The sequence below is a fragment of the Perissodus microlepis genome, chromosome 7, assembly GCF_051167445.1.
Source record: "Perissodus microlepis isolate ML-2025 ecotype Zambia chromosome 7, ASM5116744v1, whole genome shotgun sequence".
Taxonomy (NCBI): Eukaryota; Metazoa; Chordata; class Actinopteri; order Cichliformes; family Cichlidae; genus Perissodus; species Perissodus microlepis.
The window spans coordinates 65,022,600-65,037,899 of NC_140467.1; the positions used below are offsets into that span (position 1 = coordinate 65,022,600).

General features: G+C 40.2%; 1 protein-coding gene across 1 annotated transcript; it reads left to right on the forward strand.

The window, feature by feature from the left end:
• The first annotated feature begins 9,422 nt into the window (after positions 1–9,422).
• Positions 9,423–10,674, forward strand: LOC146384676 (nesprin-2-like). The gene is made up of 3 exons (XM_084932495.1): positions 9,423–9,551; positions 10,262–10,426; positions 10,504–10,674. Exons 1-3 carry the CDS (start codon positions 9,495–9,497, stop codon positions 10,672–10,674), a joined length of 393 nt encoding a protein of 130 aa, XP_084788621.1. The 5' UTR covers positions 9,423–9,494.
• The last annotated feature ends 4,626 nt before the right edge of the window (positions 10,675–15,300 follow it).

Genomic DNA, 15,300 nt, shown 5'->3' on the forward strand with positions numbered 1-15,300 from the left:
GGGTATTTAACCCACCCGCTGGTTCTCACTTTGGAGGAATATGGGAAAGGCAGATCAGAACCGTGAGGAAGGTCCTGAGGTCTATACTGAAGGAACAGTTGGTCAATGATGAAGGTTTGCTGACACTGATGTGTGAAGTGGAGTCAGTAGTAAATGACAGGCCGCTGACTACAGTAACAGATGATCCAACAGATCTGGAACCACTGACTCCTAACCACTTCCTACTGATGAAGAAAAAGCCGGTTTTGCCTCCTGGACTTTTCAGAAAGGAAGACTCATACTCCCGCCGCCGTTGGAAGCAAGTGCAATATCTTGCTAACTTGTTTTGGAAGAGGTGGGTGCGCGAGTACCTGCCTATGCTTCAAGAGCGTCAAAGGTGGACTCAGGTCAGAAAGAACTTAACTGTGGGGGACATTGTAATGGTGGTCGACGAGTCAGCACCAAGAAGCTCGTGGGTGATGGGGAGAGTTCTTCGTGTCATTCCAGATGCTAAGGGTCTGGTGCGGCATGTGATCATCAAGACAAAGACTAACACCTTAGAAAGACCCATTGACAAGCTATGCTTGATCTATGAGAATGTCATGTAAGTTGGAATGAGAAAATACTGTATATGTTTTGGTCGGTTACAGGTTTTGTGAAAGATAATTTGAATCACCATGTGTGATATAGGAAGAGTTAATGTTATTTGGCTCCTTTGTAAGTGTTCGCTAATTGTCGGTCTTCACACCCTCCAGTTAGGGGGCTGGAAATGTTAGAGCCAATCTATAGAGAAATATTTTTTAAAATGTTTCAGTTATTATGTTACATGTTTTTTTGACCGTGACATCATTTGTTTGTATGTACGAGTCAGAAATAAATCTGGACAGCTCACATTAAGAAGTGGAAGAATTATTTTTTCAAAGCTTGGGACAGAAATTCGCCACTACAGAAGCTAAGGTTAAAAATAACACAAGAATGGTCACTCACTTGTTCATCCTTAACACAGAGATTAGTTATGTCTAAGCCAAGAGAAAACACGAGGTCCAAGGTGTGGCCTTTAACGTGAGTGGGACCAGAGACATGCTGAATAAAATTAAAAGAGTCTGCAATGGATAAAAAGTCAGAGGCCATACTACAGCTAAGATCATCCATGTGCAGGTTGAAATCGCAGATCATCAAGACTTTCTCCAGTTCAATAATGGAGGCTAAAAGTCTGTGAAATCCTGGATTAAAAACACCAGTGGGGCCAGGAGGGTGGTAGATTAAAACACAGTAAAATATATTTGATGAACCGACCTTAAGACGTTGTGACTCAAAAGAAGGGAAAGTCTCATAGTCCAAATCTCTGCAGGAGAAACTGTCCCGGAAAACAGTGGCAAGTCCACCATGACAACGGTCCAAACCCGGAGTCCTGATGAAGTGACAGCCGACCGGGCTGAGCTCATTAAGGTGAATAAATTCATTCTCCCACTGCCAGGATTCCCTAAGAAATATAAAATCCAAACTGTTACTGATAAAAAAAAGTCGTTCAGTACAAATGATTTGTTGGCTATGGAGCGAGCGTTGAGGAGAGCGATCAGAAGCAGAGGTTACAGGCTGATATCATCAACAGATGATTGACAGGGAACTGGCAGCAAACACCTAGAATGAGGACGTAGTCTCCCGGTACCCTCAGCTGTGAAACTGTGGTCTTGTAGACTGACAGACCTGGGTGACAGACCATGGAGCCGAAGAAATCCCCTCCGTTGGGCGCATTTCCTTTTGGCCTGAACACCAGACCTACAGCCCCTTCTAGACAATCTCCTTAACCTTGTTCTTGCTCCTAGATCCGTAGAGCCAAGAACAGGTACAGGTAATCAGGAGAGGGCGGAGGGCAAACAAACGGAGGAGGGAAAGCTTGGTGGTAGCTCTGCCAGCCGTCAAATGTTTTTTCCATACATACTTTGATACTCAACAAAGTATGTGAACTGTAAATCTGAGTAGCAAATACACCATCGGCATATATCAGAGCTGAGATGATAAGATAAGAAACAAACGGGAACAGTCGACAAACACACAGAGCAGCAACAGCGGCCAAGCCAAACACAGGTGCCATGTTACCACCACCCACTCTCCTCCAAGTCTCTGTTAGTACATGACTTAATAATTGATCGACAAATCGACTTACTCTGCCTTACAGAAACCTGGTTGCAAAAATGCATCTCATTTAGAGAATTCCAGCGGTGATTTCAAGCAAAGTCCTTGAAATCACTGCTGGAATTCTCTAATGAGATGCATTTTCGAATCGTCATATCTCCTTAACGAAGTGAAGTTAAGACATGAGGCGTGTGCCAATATATCTTCAGACACTCCTGACGCTCACAATTCGAGAATTTCTTTTATCACTTATTACCGTTTGGCCATGAATTACGTTTGTTTGAGGGTAGGAAATTTGTCTCTCGCTCAGATTTCTTCAGATTTCAAACTCTGGAAATGAGGCACTTTTTTCTCTTGTCACATCTTTTTGATGGATTTCCACAGAGACCTGAAAATTTCCATGACTGTTCACCAAAGCCTGCTGTATCTGATATTGATGCTCCATAATAATAATGGATTGCATTTATATAGCGCTTTTCGGGGCCCTCAAAGCGCTGTACAATTCCACTATTCATTCACTCACACATCCACACACTGGTGGAGGCAGCTACAGTTGTAGCCACAGCTGCCCTGGGGCAGACTGACAGAAGCGAGGCTGCCATATCGCACCATCGGCCCCTCTGGCCATCACCAGTAGGCGGTAGGTGAAGTGTCTTGCCCAAGGACACAACGACCGAGACTGTCTGAACCGGGGCTCGAACCGGCAACCTTCCGGTTACAAGATGAACTGCCAACTCTTTGAGCCACGATCGCCCCTCCATATAGATTTAGAGTTACAAAACGTTGTTTGAGGGCAAGTCAAGGCAGTTTTCGCTTCACCTCTACTCAGTTATGGTACATGTTATTGTATTTCTGCCAAGTATTATGTTTCCTCTAATATATTGCAGTTCTGCTATGTAATTACATTTTTGCAAAGTTTTTATGCTTTGGCAAAGCTTTTACAATTTCTGCAACTTTTCAGCTTTTTCAGCTAGTTTCAGCAGACAGCTTCAGCTTTACAGCATCCACACAGCATTTTCGCAGGAAATGTAAATTTTTCTAGTACTTTAATTTAATACAATCATCCATCACAACCTATTTAAAATGCATAGTCTACATACTGATCAGATGAAATTAAGTTGAGTGATCTTCCAACAATTGAAAAGAACACAACATTAATAACAATCACACTCTCCGAAGTAAAAAATTTTACACACACAAATTGTTAAAGACAAATTTGATATGAAATTATGAAAGACTTATGTCAGATTAAACACATATTACTATATTATTTCCTGAATGTACCTTTGTCTTGAAGATCGTTCTACAGAAACATAAACATTGTGACTGAGCATGGGTCTCACTGATACACCGAGTTTAACTGGAAACTCTCATCATTCCTCTATGTGAGCTGCGCCTGCTAGTGATGGGATTTCCGGCTCTTTTTAGAGAACCGGCTCTTTTGGCTCAGCTCACTAAAAAGATCCGGCTCTTTTGGCTCCGAACCGGCTCTTCAGGTTGTTTTGTTGCGTTAATTAATTTATTATTAACAACAATATAAAATTATGCACAAGAGGAATTACTAATAAAAAAAAACATGTGGTTTTATTTATATATGTTTATATATAAATATATATGGTGGCCCCTAGAGACAAAGCACGTACAAACTCCGAAAAGTAGCGTTAACTGAACTTCCAAAACAGAGCTACCTAGATCACTTAAATTACACAATTGAAAGCATATGTGTATTGTTTGTGTATTTATACACAAGCACTCATGTATATTCAAATAATTTAAAAAAAAAAAGTTAATTTACCTGTTACTACCACACACCAAATCCGGTCGTTGGTACTTCCTAGCTAGCTCTGTGGTCGGCATGAAGCTGGACACTCTGGTGACAGTGGCAGAGAAAAGGACACTAAAAAAACTGATGGACATTATGGACAATGCTGGGCATCCTCTGCACACGGCCATAAACAACCAGAAGAGTCTGTTCAGTGACAGGTTGCTTCTCCCAAAGACAAGAACTAACAGACCTAAAAACTCCTTTGTCCCACACGCCATCAGACTGTTTAACTCCTCTCTGGAGGGGAGAGGGAGGGGAAACAGGAGGACAAAGGAGGGGGGAACAACTAAGCTGTAGTGCCTCTTCACTTCACTGTGCAATTACCTTTTGTGCAATACTTTTTGTTAATAGTCAACGGTGCAATAGACTTCCATACTTGAAATGTGCAATTCACTTGTATTTTTATTTTTATTTTTATTCCTATTTATTCTATTTATCCCCTTTGTATATTTTATCTATATATGTCTTTGTATTTATATATGTGTGTATATATATATATATAATATTCTGTAACTCTGTAACTTCTGTCGGTGCTGTGCTTTTTTGGAAACCGAATTTCCCAGAGGAACCCACCCGAGGGATTAATAAAGTTTTATCTTATCTTATCTCTTATCTTCCTGGCTTGTGTAGCCACTAGGTAACAAAAGCTCAACACTGCGCTTAGCATCCTGGAGCACTTCTGTTGTGTTTTGTACATGTTTCGGAGTTTGTGCGTGCTTCGGAGTTTATACAGGTGTAGCCCTGTCTGCAATTATTCAGGCTTGCAGTATAAGGAAAAAAACAAGTTTACGGTTATAAAAATGGTTAAGATATAAATAGTTGATAAAAGGTTTAAAAATCACATGCTTGGGTACAAATGTATTTCATTTACAGTTAAGAGTCCAATAAATGAAAGGGTTTCATGATTTAGAGTTCATTTACTGTTGGGGTGTAACCTAAGTTTGTTTACCCATCTAATGTCAGTTACCTAAATGTTGTATTCATCATCATCATCATCATCATCAACTTTATTTATAAAGCACTTTAAAACAACCACAGCTGACACAAAGTGCTGTACATTGGAACTGTAAAATAAAATTACATGAGATATAAATAAAAACCAAATAAAAGAAGAGTGAAATCATTAATTAAATAACTACTTCAATTAAAAGAGAAACTAAGTCTCACTGAGGTTAAAAGCCAAGGAATAAAAGTGGGTTTTAAGACGTGATTTAAAAGTGGACAGTGAAGGGGCCTCTCTAACGTGCATGGGCAAATTATTCCATAATTTTGGAGCCACAATAGAGAAGGCCCTGTCCCCTCTGAGCTTCCTCCTGGATCTCAGTACCTCCAGGAGCAGCTGGTCAGCTGACCTGAGAGACCGACAGGGTATGTGGGGATGAAGAAGCTCAGAGAGGTAAGGCGGGGCAAGACTGTGAAGGCATTTAAAAACAAACATAAGAATTTTAAAATTAACTCTAAAAGACACAGGCAGCCAGTGCAGAGAGGCTAGCACGGGGATTATATGCTCTCTTGTTCGAGTTCCTGTTAGGAGTCGTGCAGCCGCATTTTGAACCAGCTGCAGACGTGAGAGCAATGACTGACTGACCCCCACATAAAGTGAGTTACAGTAGTCCAGGCGGGAAGAAATAAAAGCATGGATCACTGTTTCAAGGTGCTGCCTCGAAAGAAAAGATTTTACTCTTGCCAGTCGCCTTAAATGATAAAAACTGGACTTCACCACTGCTCTGATTTGGTTGTCCAATTTAAAATCACTGTCCAACTTAAAACCAAGGTCAGTAACAACAGGTTTAAAATAGACTTCCAGTGATCCTAAAGCAACAGAGGAGGACTCACAGGGACCACTGGGTCCAAACACCAACACTTCTGTTTTCTTTTTATTAAAATTTAAAAAGTTTAGAGCCAACCAAGCTTTAATGTCATCTAGACATGTCAAGAGAGGTTTTATGGAGATGCCATCCTTGTGTTGTAGTGGCAAATAAATTTGGCAGTCATCGGCATAACAATGAAATGAGATCCCATGCCTTCTAAGGATAGAACCCAGAGGCAATAGATACAGTAAAAAGAGCAGTGGCCCTAAAATTGAGCCCTGTGGGACGCCGCATGACAGAGGAGCAGAAGACAATTCGTAACCGAGAAGGCTGACAGAGAAAGGTCTATTTGACAAATAAGACCTAAACCAAGTGCAGTGCCACCAATACCCACTACATCATGTAATCGAGAAATTAAAATATTGTGGTCTACGGTGTCAAAGGCAGCAGTTAGGTCAAGCAAGACAAGAACAACATGGTTACCAGAATCACATGACAGAAGGATGTCATTAAAAACCTTTAATAATGCAGATTCTGTGCTGTGAAGGGTTTTAAAACCTGATTGAAAAACCTCAAAGGTGCCATTTTCATCTAGAAAATCTTTCAGTTGACTAAAAACAATTTTCTCTAAAACCTTGGAAAGTAAAGACAGCTTGGAAATAGGCCTATAGTTCGCTAAAACTGTGTGATCAAGGCCAGGTTTCTTAAGCAGTGGCTGTACTACTGCATGTTTGAAATTTGCAGGAACCATACCAGAAGACAGACTGCTGTTAATAATGTTAAGGACATACTGTCGTATACTAGGAAAAATTTCTTTAAAGAATTGTGGAGGGACAGGATCCCGTGGGGAACCTGTGGGCTTAATTAATATGGCGAACCACATCCTCTAAAGTGGAGAGCATCACAAGCTCAAACTGAGTGAAAACAGCAGCGTAAGGGACAGAGACAGAGGGGTCAGAGTCAGGAGCTGTGATCAGAGCCCTGGTGGTGCCAACCTTTTCAAGAAAAAAACTCAGAAAATTATTGCAAATATCAGGAGAAACTTCCAAACAGACATTCAGTGGAGTATTAAGAACAGTGTCAATGGTCCTAAATAACACACGTGGGTTATGACTGTCGAAAGAAATAATATTTGCAAAATATTCCCTTTTTGCCTCTTTAACAGTGTTCTGGTAGCGATGCCAGCAGTCTTTGAGAATTTGAAATGATACATGCAGTTTATCCTTTTTCCATCTCCGTTCTGCTCGACGACATTCCCTCTTAACAGCCCGACTGCTCTCATTAAACCAAGGCTCAGGTTTAGCCTTAGGCTGCCTGGTTTTTAAAGGAGCCACAGAGTCCAAGATGGTTTGACAGCAAGAATAAAACCAGGAATTTAGCTCTTCTGTGTCAGAGGAGACAAAGTCAGAAGGGCCACGGAGCTGATTAAAAGCAGCAGAAAACTGCATGGCAGTGGAGGGGTTAATAACCCGACAGCACCGAGTAGCAGCGCCAGATTTAACTGCGGTATATGTCAAACCAATGTTGAATAACACAGGCATATGATATGAGAGTGCACAGTCACAAATCTCCAAGTTAGTGACAGGCAGACCATATGACAGGACAAGGTCCAGTGTGTGTCCGTGCTCATGTGTAGGGCCAGGCACGGACTGTACCAGGCTAAAAGAGTCAATAAGGCTTAAAAAGTCCTTTACCAGTGGCTTATCAGGACAACATACATGTATATTAAAATCTCCAACAATAAGAACACTATCATACACTCAGAAAAATTATGGTTCTTAAATGGTTCTTCAGATGTCTTCATGGTTCTTTAAAGAACCATCATACGTCAAAGAACCTTTTTATTTTGTGGATGGTTCTTCAGCTATTACAAATGGTTCTTTAAAGAACAAAAGGTTCTTCATCCTTAGCAATCTAAGTTTGATGGTGTAAATGGCATAAATATTTATTCACTATAACGAGGCTGTGAATTATACTGTGTGTTTTCTTTGTGTGCATGTGTGTGCGAAGGGGGAGGGCGGGTTACCTGGCAATTACCCTTTAAGAGAAGATGGTAGGAAACTGAATATTCAAATAAAAGTTAGAAATATTTGCTTAAAAATATACTGGTGGCAGGGGTGGGGGGGAGCCTAAAGATCCTAACCCCCCCCCCCCCCACACACACACCTAACCCTGCAAACCATTATGAATATGGTGAGTTAACAAACAGTAGACACAATACACACATTCAAATACTGTACTTTAGTTTTAAATTTTAATAAAGTATTACTATTTTCTACTCCAAGGCATTACTTTTGAGATTATTATATATTTTTTGAAAATATAGCATAATGATAATACTAGTCATTGTAAACTTTACAAACCACCCAGCAGTATGTAAAGTCAAATTATAAAATACAAGTAAATAACAATTGCAGAACAGAATGTCAGTGTAATGAACACACACTTCGTTTTGACAAAGCGCACTGCTTAGGTAAATGATCTGAGTACTTGTTCATCACTGAGCAATTTGTTAATATGTGTTTCGAGCCAAATAAATGACAGGGAGAGAGAGAGTGACGTCAGAACACGTCATACTATAACCTCCCGGGAGCGGACGGAGGGGGTCAGTCGTTGGGATGCGCATGCGCAGACAGAGTGCGCGAGCGGCGGGCCTTGACCTTTCGGGGAAAAAAACTCTTTCTCATGGACGGTGACAGCGAAACGGATAACAGTCTTCAGTACCTGCTGGACTTTGAAGCTCTGGATTCTGGGACTGTTGGAAAAGGTAAAACATTTTCATTAAAACCTTATTACTGTTTTGTTTTTGTTACTCGTCATTGTAGCTTGCTGTTAATGTTGTGCTAACAGTAGCGATTAGCTACATACGTTAGCCGTTGACGTCAGCGCAATTTAGTATCCGGTAGTATGCGGTATACAGAAACTGTTTTCCTAACAAAACCACTGTTATAATTAAGTGAAGATGCTCCCAGCTAATTTGAACCTTTGGCTTCTAAAATATGTGGTTCAATTGCGTGCTGCGTACATAACCTAATGTCAGCTAGACCGAAATTAAAATTTAATATATTGTTAAAGTCACTAAAATGGCGCCTGAAGCCTGTTGTGACGTGAGCTCTGTGTCTGCTCTAGAAACTCTGAAATTCTGTAGATCTGAGCCGTACATTAAATACTCAAATGAACCTGTACTTTGAATTCTGTATGAGCTGTATAAAATACAGCTATGCATAAGTGTTTTGAATGAATAATTAGATTAGATAACTCTTTATTGTCTGATATAGAAATGAATAGAAATGTGACATGAGAAGGTGTGTCTTTGACTGTTCCTGTATAACTTATTTTCAGACTAGTTGACAAGTTATGCTCCGGTCTTTTCTTTGTATATTTCATTTATCCACCATCATACATACAAGCTAAGAAGAGGTCGTTATACTAACAAGAGGTATCAACGCTGGGCCAAAGTTCAGCACATGGTTAAAGTTTGTAATCCAGCCAGGGTGTAAATATCACTCAGCAGCCAGAGCTGAAGCAGGTAGCATCAACACATAAATCTACTCTACCCGGCTTAAATCAAAAGACCACCTCTGACCAAAAAGCTGTAGATTTTTCTTGTTTGCACAAATTAATCCAGATTCACATTAATTGTGTTCACAGCTCCAACAAATTGAGGAAGAGGAGGGGGAGAAACACAATTAGGTTGAATTACAATTGGATGGAAGGCGAGGACAAGGAGAAGGAAGCTTAGGATGAGGAGGAAGAGAAGCAGCAGGAGCATCTTTAGGGATCCCTGTGATGTCATTGAGGTTTGTTTCATTAATATGGTCCTCTCACAAAGAAAGATGACTTGTTTTAGTTCACTTACTTCCTGTATTAAATAGTGATGTGCAAAACGTTGTGGAAAACCATGGAACAGGCACGTATAGTGCATCTGCACATAAATGAACATCAAATCTCTAAGACAGACTGAAATCTGTATATTTATCACCCTTATGATAAAACCCATGTCAGCCATTGGTTTATGGACTTTGTATTTTGAAGCCTCAACATTTGCTTTATTGCTGTTGCTATGTTGGGACCATATTAGGATGAGGGATCAGAATCTGGAGTCGTGCACACTATTGTTTCATTTAGTGTGTCTCCATAAGATTCATACAAGCAGATCCAAGTTGTGCCTTGAAAACAGGAAAGTCGTCTGCATAGAGGAGAACTTTAATAGCAGGCTTGTACAAAGTGAGGCTTTGTGCTCACATTTGCTGCAAACACTCGTTTTACCCTGTTTTGATGCAGAATTCACTTGAAATCAGGCAAGAACTGGACTTGTTTTTTATAATGTGTTCTTGTGAATTGATTGTGTATCGCATATGTTTGATTTGACTTTCTGCAAGACAACAGTCGTCCGCTGGCCAAAAAAGTTTTCCAAATACCTCCACGTGATCAAGCCTGGATTTAGAAAAGAATAGCAAAAAAAATCTGCACCTCCTGCTTCAGATGCAATTTGTGTTTCTGTGTTCAGAGGCAGCGGCGAGAGGGGAGACCTCGGCTCATCCAGCTGGAGAGCCTGACCAGGAGGAGTCGAACATTAACTCAGCTCTTCCAGGGCACCCTGCAGACTCGGCTGTTGGCATCGGCGAGGGATGACGTGAAAGCCAAACTGGAGTCCATCACAGGTCAACTGCAGGTATGCGAGTCAGACCTTCTGAGGAGGGTTTCAATTTTCTCTCTTCTTTATAATTGACTCTTTTCTCTCTCTTTCAGCTCCTTGTCTCAGAGTGGGAGGGATTTGAAGCACAAAGGGAGGAATTTGTCGTTTGGTTGACTGATATGGATGTCCGCCTGAGTGAGGTTGACCAGCTGACAGGAAACACCAGTGAAAAACTGAAACAACTGCAGGTGTGGGCTTGTTTTGATATGACATATTTGATATGATATATACGTCAGAGACATTATCCTAAACTGGACTAACAAAGGACCATGAGTACAACATGAAACGTACATTACATAACGTAAGGCTGAAGTTCATTGATCATTTTAATCATAAACTTGTTGTTGAAATGTTTTTACTGAACATGCAAACATCTGCTGATGAAAATGTGTTGATTTATTGGTCTGTTATGAAGCTATTGCTATTTCTAACGTGTTTTATCACTTTCTGATGTTTTATTAATTAAACAATACATGTATTAATTGTTGTGTTATCTGTAGATATAGTATTTATATATATTTATTTATAGTATAGCAAATATATTTAATTATTACTGTTTAAAACACTAATATGTGTCATGTATTAGTAGTGATGTTGTGCTGAGGGTTAAAATGCCTTTTTGTCTTTTGGTATACTACAAAATGACAATAAACCATTAATATATGTCTATGCTGTGCTCGTATTTATTTTACCCTACTCAAATTCAATTTATGATACATTTTATTTTGAAAGATTTAAAATGGTTTTTTAAAGAACCACTCAAAAAAGGTTCTTTAAAATGGTTTTTTTAAAGAACCATTTGAAGGACCTTTTTAAAAATGGTTCTTTGAAAAACCATTAAAGGTGCCCCAAAGAACCATTTCTTGATGGTTCTTTGGGGCACCTTTAAAGGTTCTTTAATGAACCACTGAAAGAAATGGTTCTTCAAAGAACCATTGTTTGAAAGGTTCTTTGTGGCACCAAAAAAGGTTCTTCTATGGCATCAGTCTAAAGAACCACTTTTGGTTCCAGTTGGCACCTTTATTTTTCTGAGTGTAGTTGGGCATAATCCCAGCTAAAAAATCTGAAAAGTCGTTTATGAAGTTCTTAGTGTATTTCGGGGGGCGATAGATGACAGCGCAGAAAACTGGGTTTGTACGACTCACCTCGAAGGAGGTGAGTTCGAAGCTGGAGAATGGAGACTGTAGAAAACACTGCTTACATTTAAAATCCTTTTTGTAAGTAAGTAAGTAAAATTTTATTTATATAGCACATTTCTAGATAGAAATCACAAAGTGCTTCACAAGATATAACAGATTATAAAAAGAAAAAAAAAACAAACAAGATACAAACAAAGTTAGCAAAAAGCAATTTTAAAAAGATGTGTTTTTAGCTGTTTTTTAAAAGTAATCAATGAATCAGCGGATCGTAAGTCCTGAGGAAGGGAATTCCACAGTCTGGCGGCCACAGTAGCAAAAGCTCTATCACCCCTAGTTTTCAGTCTCGTATACTGAGTGACAAGTAGGCCCTGACTACTCGACCTCAGAGACCTACTAGGGGCATAGGGCTGTAAAAGTTCAATAATATATGGTGGTGCTTGTTGTTGAAGAGCCTTAAAAGTTAAAACCAAAATCTTAAAATGGACTCTAAATTCGACAGGAAACCAATGTAACTGCATAAGCAACGGTGTTATATGTGAAAATTTAGAAGCTTTCGTCAAAAGTCTTGCTGCAGCATTCTGAACGATCTGCAGACGCTCCAAAGAACCTTTGTTTAAACAAGTAAACAGGGAATTGCAATAGTCCAGTCGTGATGAGATAAAAGCATGAATAACAATCTCCAGTTCGGTATAGGATATTATAGAGCTCAATTTAGAAATATTTCTTAAATGATAAAAGCAAGACCGAACAAGAGATTTAACATGACTATCTAACGTAAGAGCAGGATCAAGGATAATCCCTAAGTTCCTGACAGATGGTTTTACAAACGTTGAAAGAGGACCAAGAGCATTTATTATACTGGGTATATGTCTATCTGGGGCACATAAGAGGACTTCGGTTTTATTTTCATTTAGTTGGAGGAAGTTTTCAGCCATCCAGCCTTTAATGGTTTCCAAGCACACATTTAAAAGCCGCAGCTTAGAAGCCTCTTCCGGTTTAAAAGATATATAGAGTTGGATATCGTCTGCATAACAATGGTAACAAATATCCTCAAAAGGGCTCAAAATGTGCTGGAGAGGGAGTAAATAAACTAGAAACAATAAAGGCCCCAGCACAGAGCCTTGTGGCACACCAAAAGACAAGGACGCAGAAGATGATCTATACTTAGAAACTGCCACAGAAGAATATCGTTCAGAGAGATAAGAGGAGAACCATTTCAATGCAGTCCCAGAGACACCAACCCAGTATTTCAGCCTGTTAAGTAAAATATGGTGGTCAACAGTATCAAAGGCCGACGTAAGATCCAACATTAAGAGAACAGAACATTTACCTGCATCGCTTTGTAACAAAATGTCATTAGAAACTCTAAGAAGGGCTGTTTCAGTGGAATGAACTTTACGAAAGCCAGATTGAAATTTGTCGAAAATACTATATTTATCTAAAACTGCTGTAAGCTGCTTAGCCACGATCTTCTCTAGAATCTTAGCAATTAACGGAATTTTTGAGATCGGTCTATAATTGCTAGTGAGAGATGGGTCCAGCATAGGCTTTTTTAACAAGGGATGTATAACAGCAGTTTTAAAATAGGCAGGGGCTATGCCCGAGGCCAAGGAGGTATTAATCATAGTAAGAATACAGGGACCAGTAGAGTAAAAGACATTTTTGAATAATGATGCAGGTAAGAAATCAAGAGAGCAAGAGGATAATTTTGTTGCACTAACTATTTTTCCCAGCTCTGGTAGTGAAACAGGTGAAAAACCTTCTAAAACAACAGGCCGAGCTGGAGTGGGAACTGACAGCGCAGACGCTGAAAAAGACAAGTTTTTCCTTATGTTGCTAATTTTTTCTAAAAAGAAAGCAAGAAAAGTTTCACAATCTTCAACAGAAGAAATAATGGCAGCAGGTGGAGCAGGAGTAATAATATTAGTAATAGTATCAAATAAAACTTTAGGATTACCTCTGCTCTTTGCAACCAACTGAGAAAAGTAAGCAGCCCTCGCAACTCTAATAGCATTGTTAAAGGAGGCTAAAAGATCCTTTAAATAAAGGAGATGAACATTTAAGTGGGTTTTCCTCCATAACCGCTCAGCTTTACGACAATTACGTTTTATAAGACGAATGTTGTCATTTAACCAGGGTACAGACTTGGAAACAGGCACAGGTCTCATTTTAATCGGACAGATTTCATCTAAGATCGAAAGACAATGATAATTGAATAGATCTATAGAAAAATCAACATCGTTTTGTGGGGATAATGTTAAATTAAAAGCATCAGAGAACTTCTGTGCTGAGGAGGAGTTTAAGGTGCGGGAAATAACTGTCCGATGAACAGGAGACATAGGCTCATAAAAAGACATATTAAAAAAGACACAATAATGGTCAGAAATAAAAATGTCCTTAGAACAAATATAATCAATATTCAGACCCAAAGAAAAAACAAGGTCCAGTGTATGGCCTTTGTTATGTGTGGGGCCAGATACATGTTGGATAAAATGAAAAGAGTCCATGATGCTGGTAAAACCCTTAGCAAAGAGGTCGGACTGATCATCAACATGTATATTAAAATCTCCCACAAGAAGCAATTTAGACAACCTCATAGTAGAGGACAAAAAATCACTAAACTCAGCTAAAAACGAGCTGTTTGGGCCAGGAGGGCGATAAACCAACGCACAGTAAAAAGGATCCTTCTTTCCGATTTTGATAAGCTACAGTTCAAAAGACAGAAAGTGTCCAACTTTCACTGAACGGCAGTTAAACCGGCTCCGAAATGCCACCGCGAGGCCTCCTCCACGACCAGATCCTCGAGGCTGGCAAATGACAGAGAAGCCATTTGGGCACATTTCAATAGTAGACGAATAATCCGAATCCCGTTGCCAGGTCTCAGTCAAGAACAGGAAGTCCAGATTTTTAGAAACAATAAAATCGTTAAGCACAAACGATTTATTCGTCAAAGATCGGGCATTAAAGAGCGCCATAGACAGCGGGGTGAAAACATTGTTGTTGGAAGAAGCTCGAGTTTCTCGAATTAAAGGGCGTAAATTCTCGGGATCAGAGCCTTCACGTTCATATATTCCACTCACCGAGGGGATGAAAGGCCAGTCGGCAGGAGAGTCTGGATAAACCCTTCTGAGACAACACGGCCTCGGAGAGCCGGGCCCCCTATATCCAAGTAGGGCCTTGAGAGACAGATTTCTCTCCGTATAGCTGTCATGTGCGTAGGCAACAGAAAACGCCCGACATCGCTTTCCAATCAGCCCCCGCCGCCAGAGGAGCCTAAACTTCACCTGGATGCCTGATCTCTTTCCTCTTCTTCTCCGTAGTCTACGGGGAACGCCGAAAACGCTGGCCGAAGATCCAGTCACAGGCAGAGGGTGGAAGGTACCAAAGGAGTGCGGGGGAAAGTGTGGAGAATGGAAAGTCCCACAAAAGGAAGAAGAAAAAACATCTTTGGCCGTCATTGACGAACGGATGGATAACAGCGTCAGACGATCGTAAACCAAGGCAGCCAGTACATCATTAAAACAGTTAAAAAACAGCAGAGTAGAAAGAAAAAACACAACAATAGAGTGAGACCAACTACACCCGGCAGCGGCGAAGCCAAACACAGGCGCCATCATGCCGGTCACTGGAACCCTGCACAGGATTGGTCTGAGTGTAAACAGTCACTGTGCCTCCACCTCTGCCTGACGTCTGTGGCGAGTTAAAATAGCA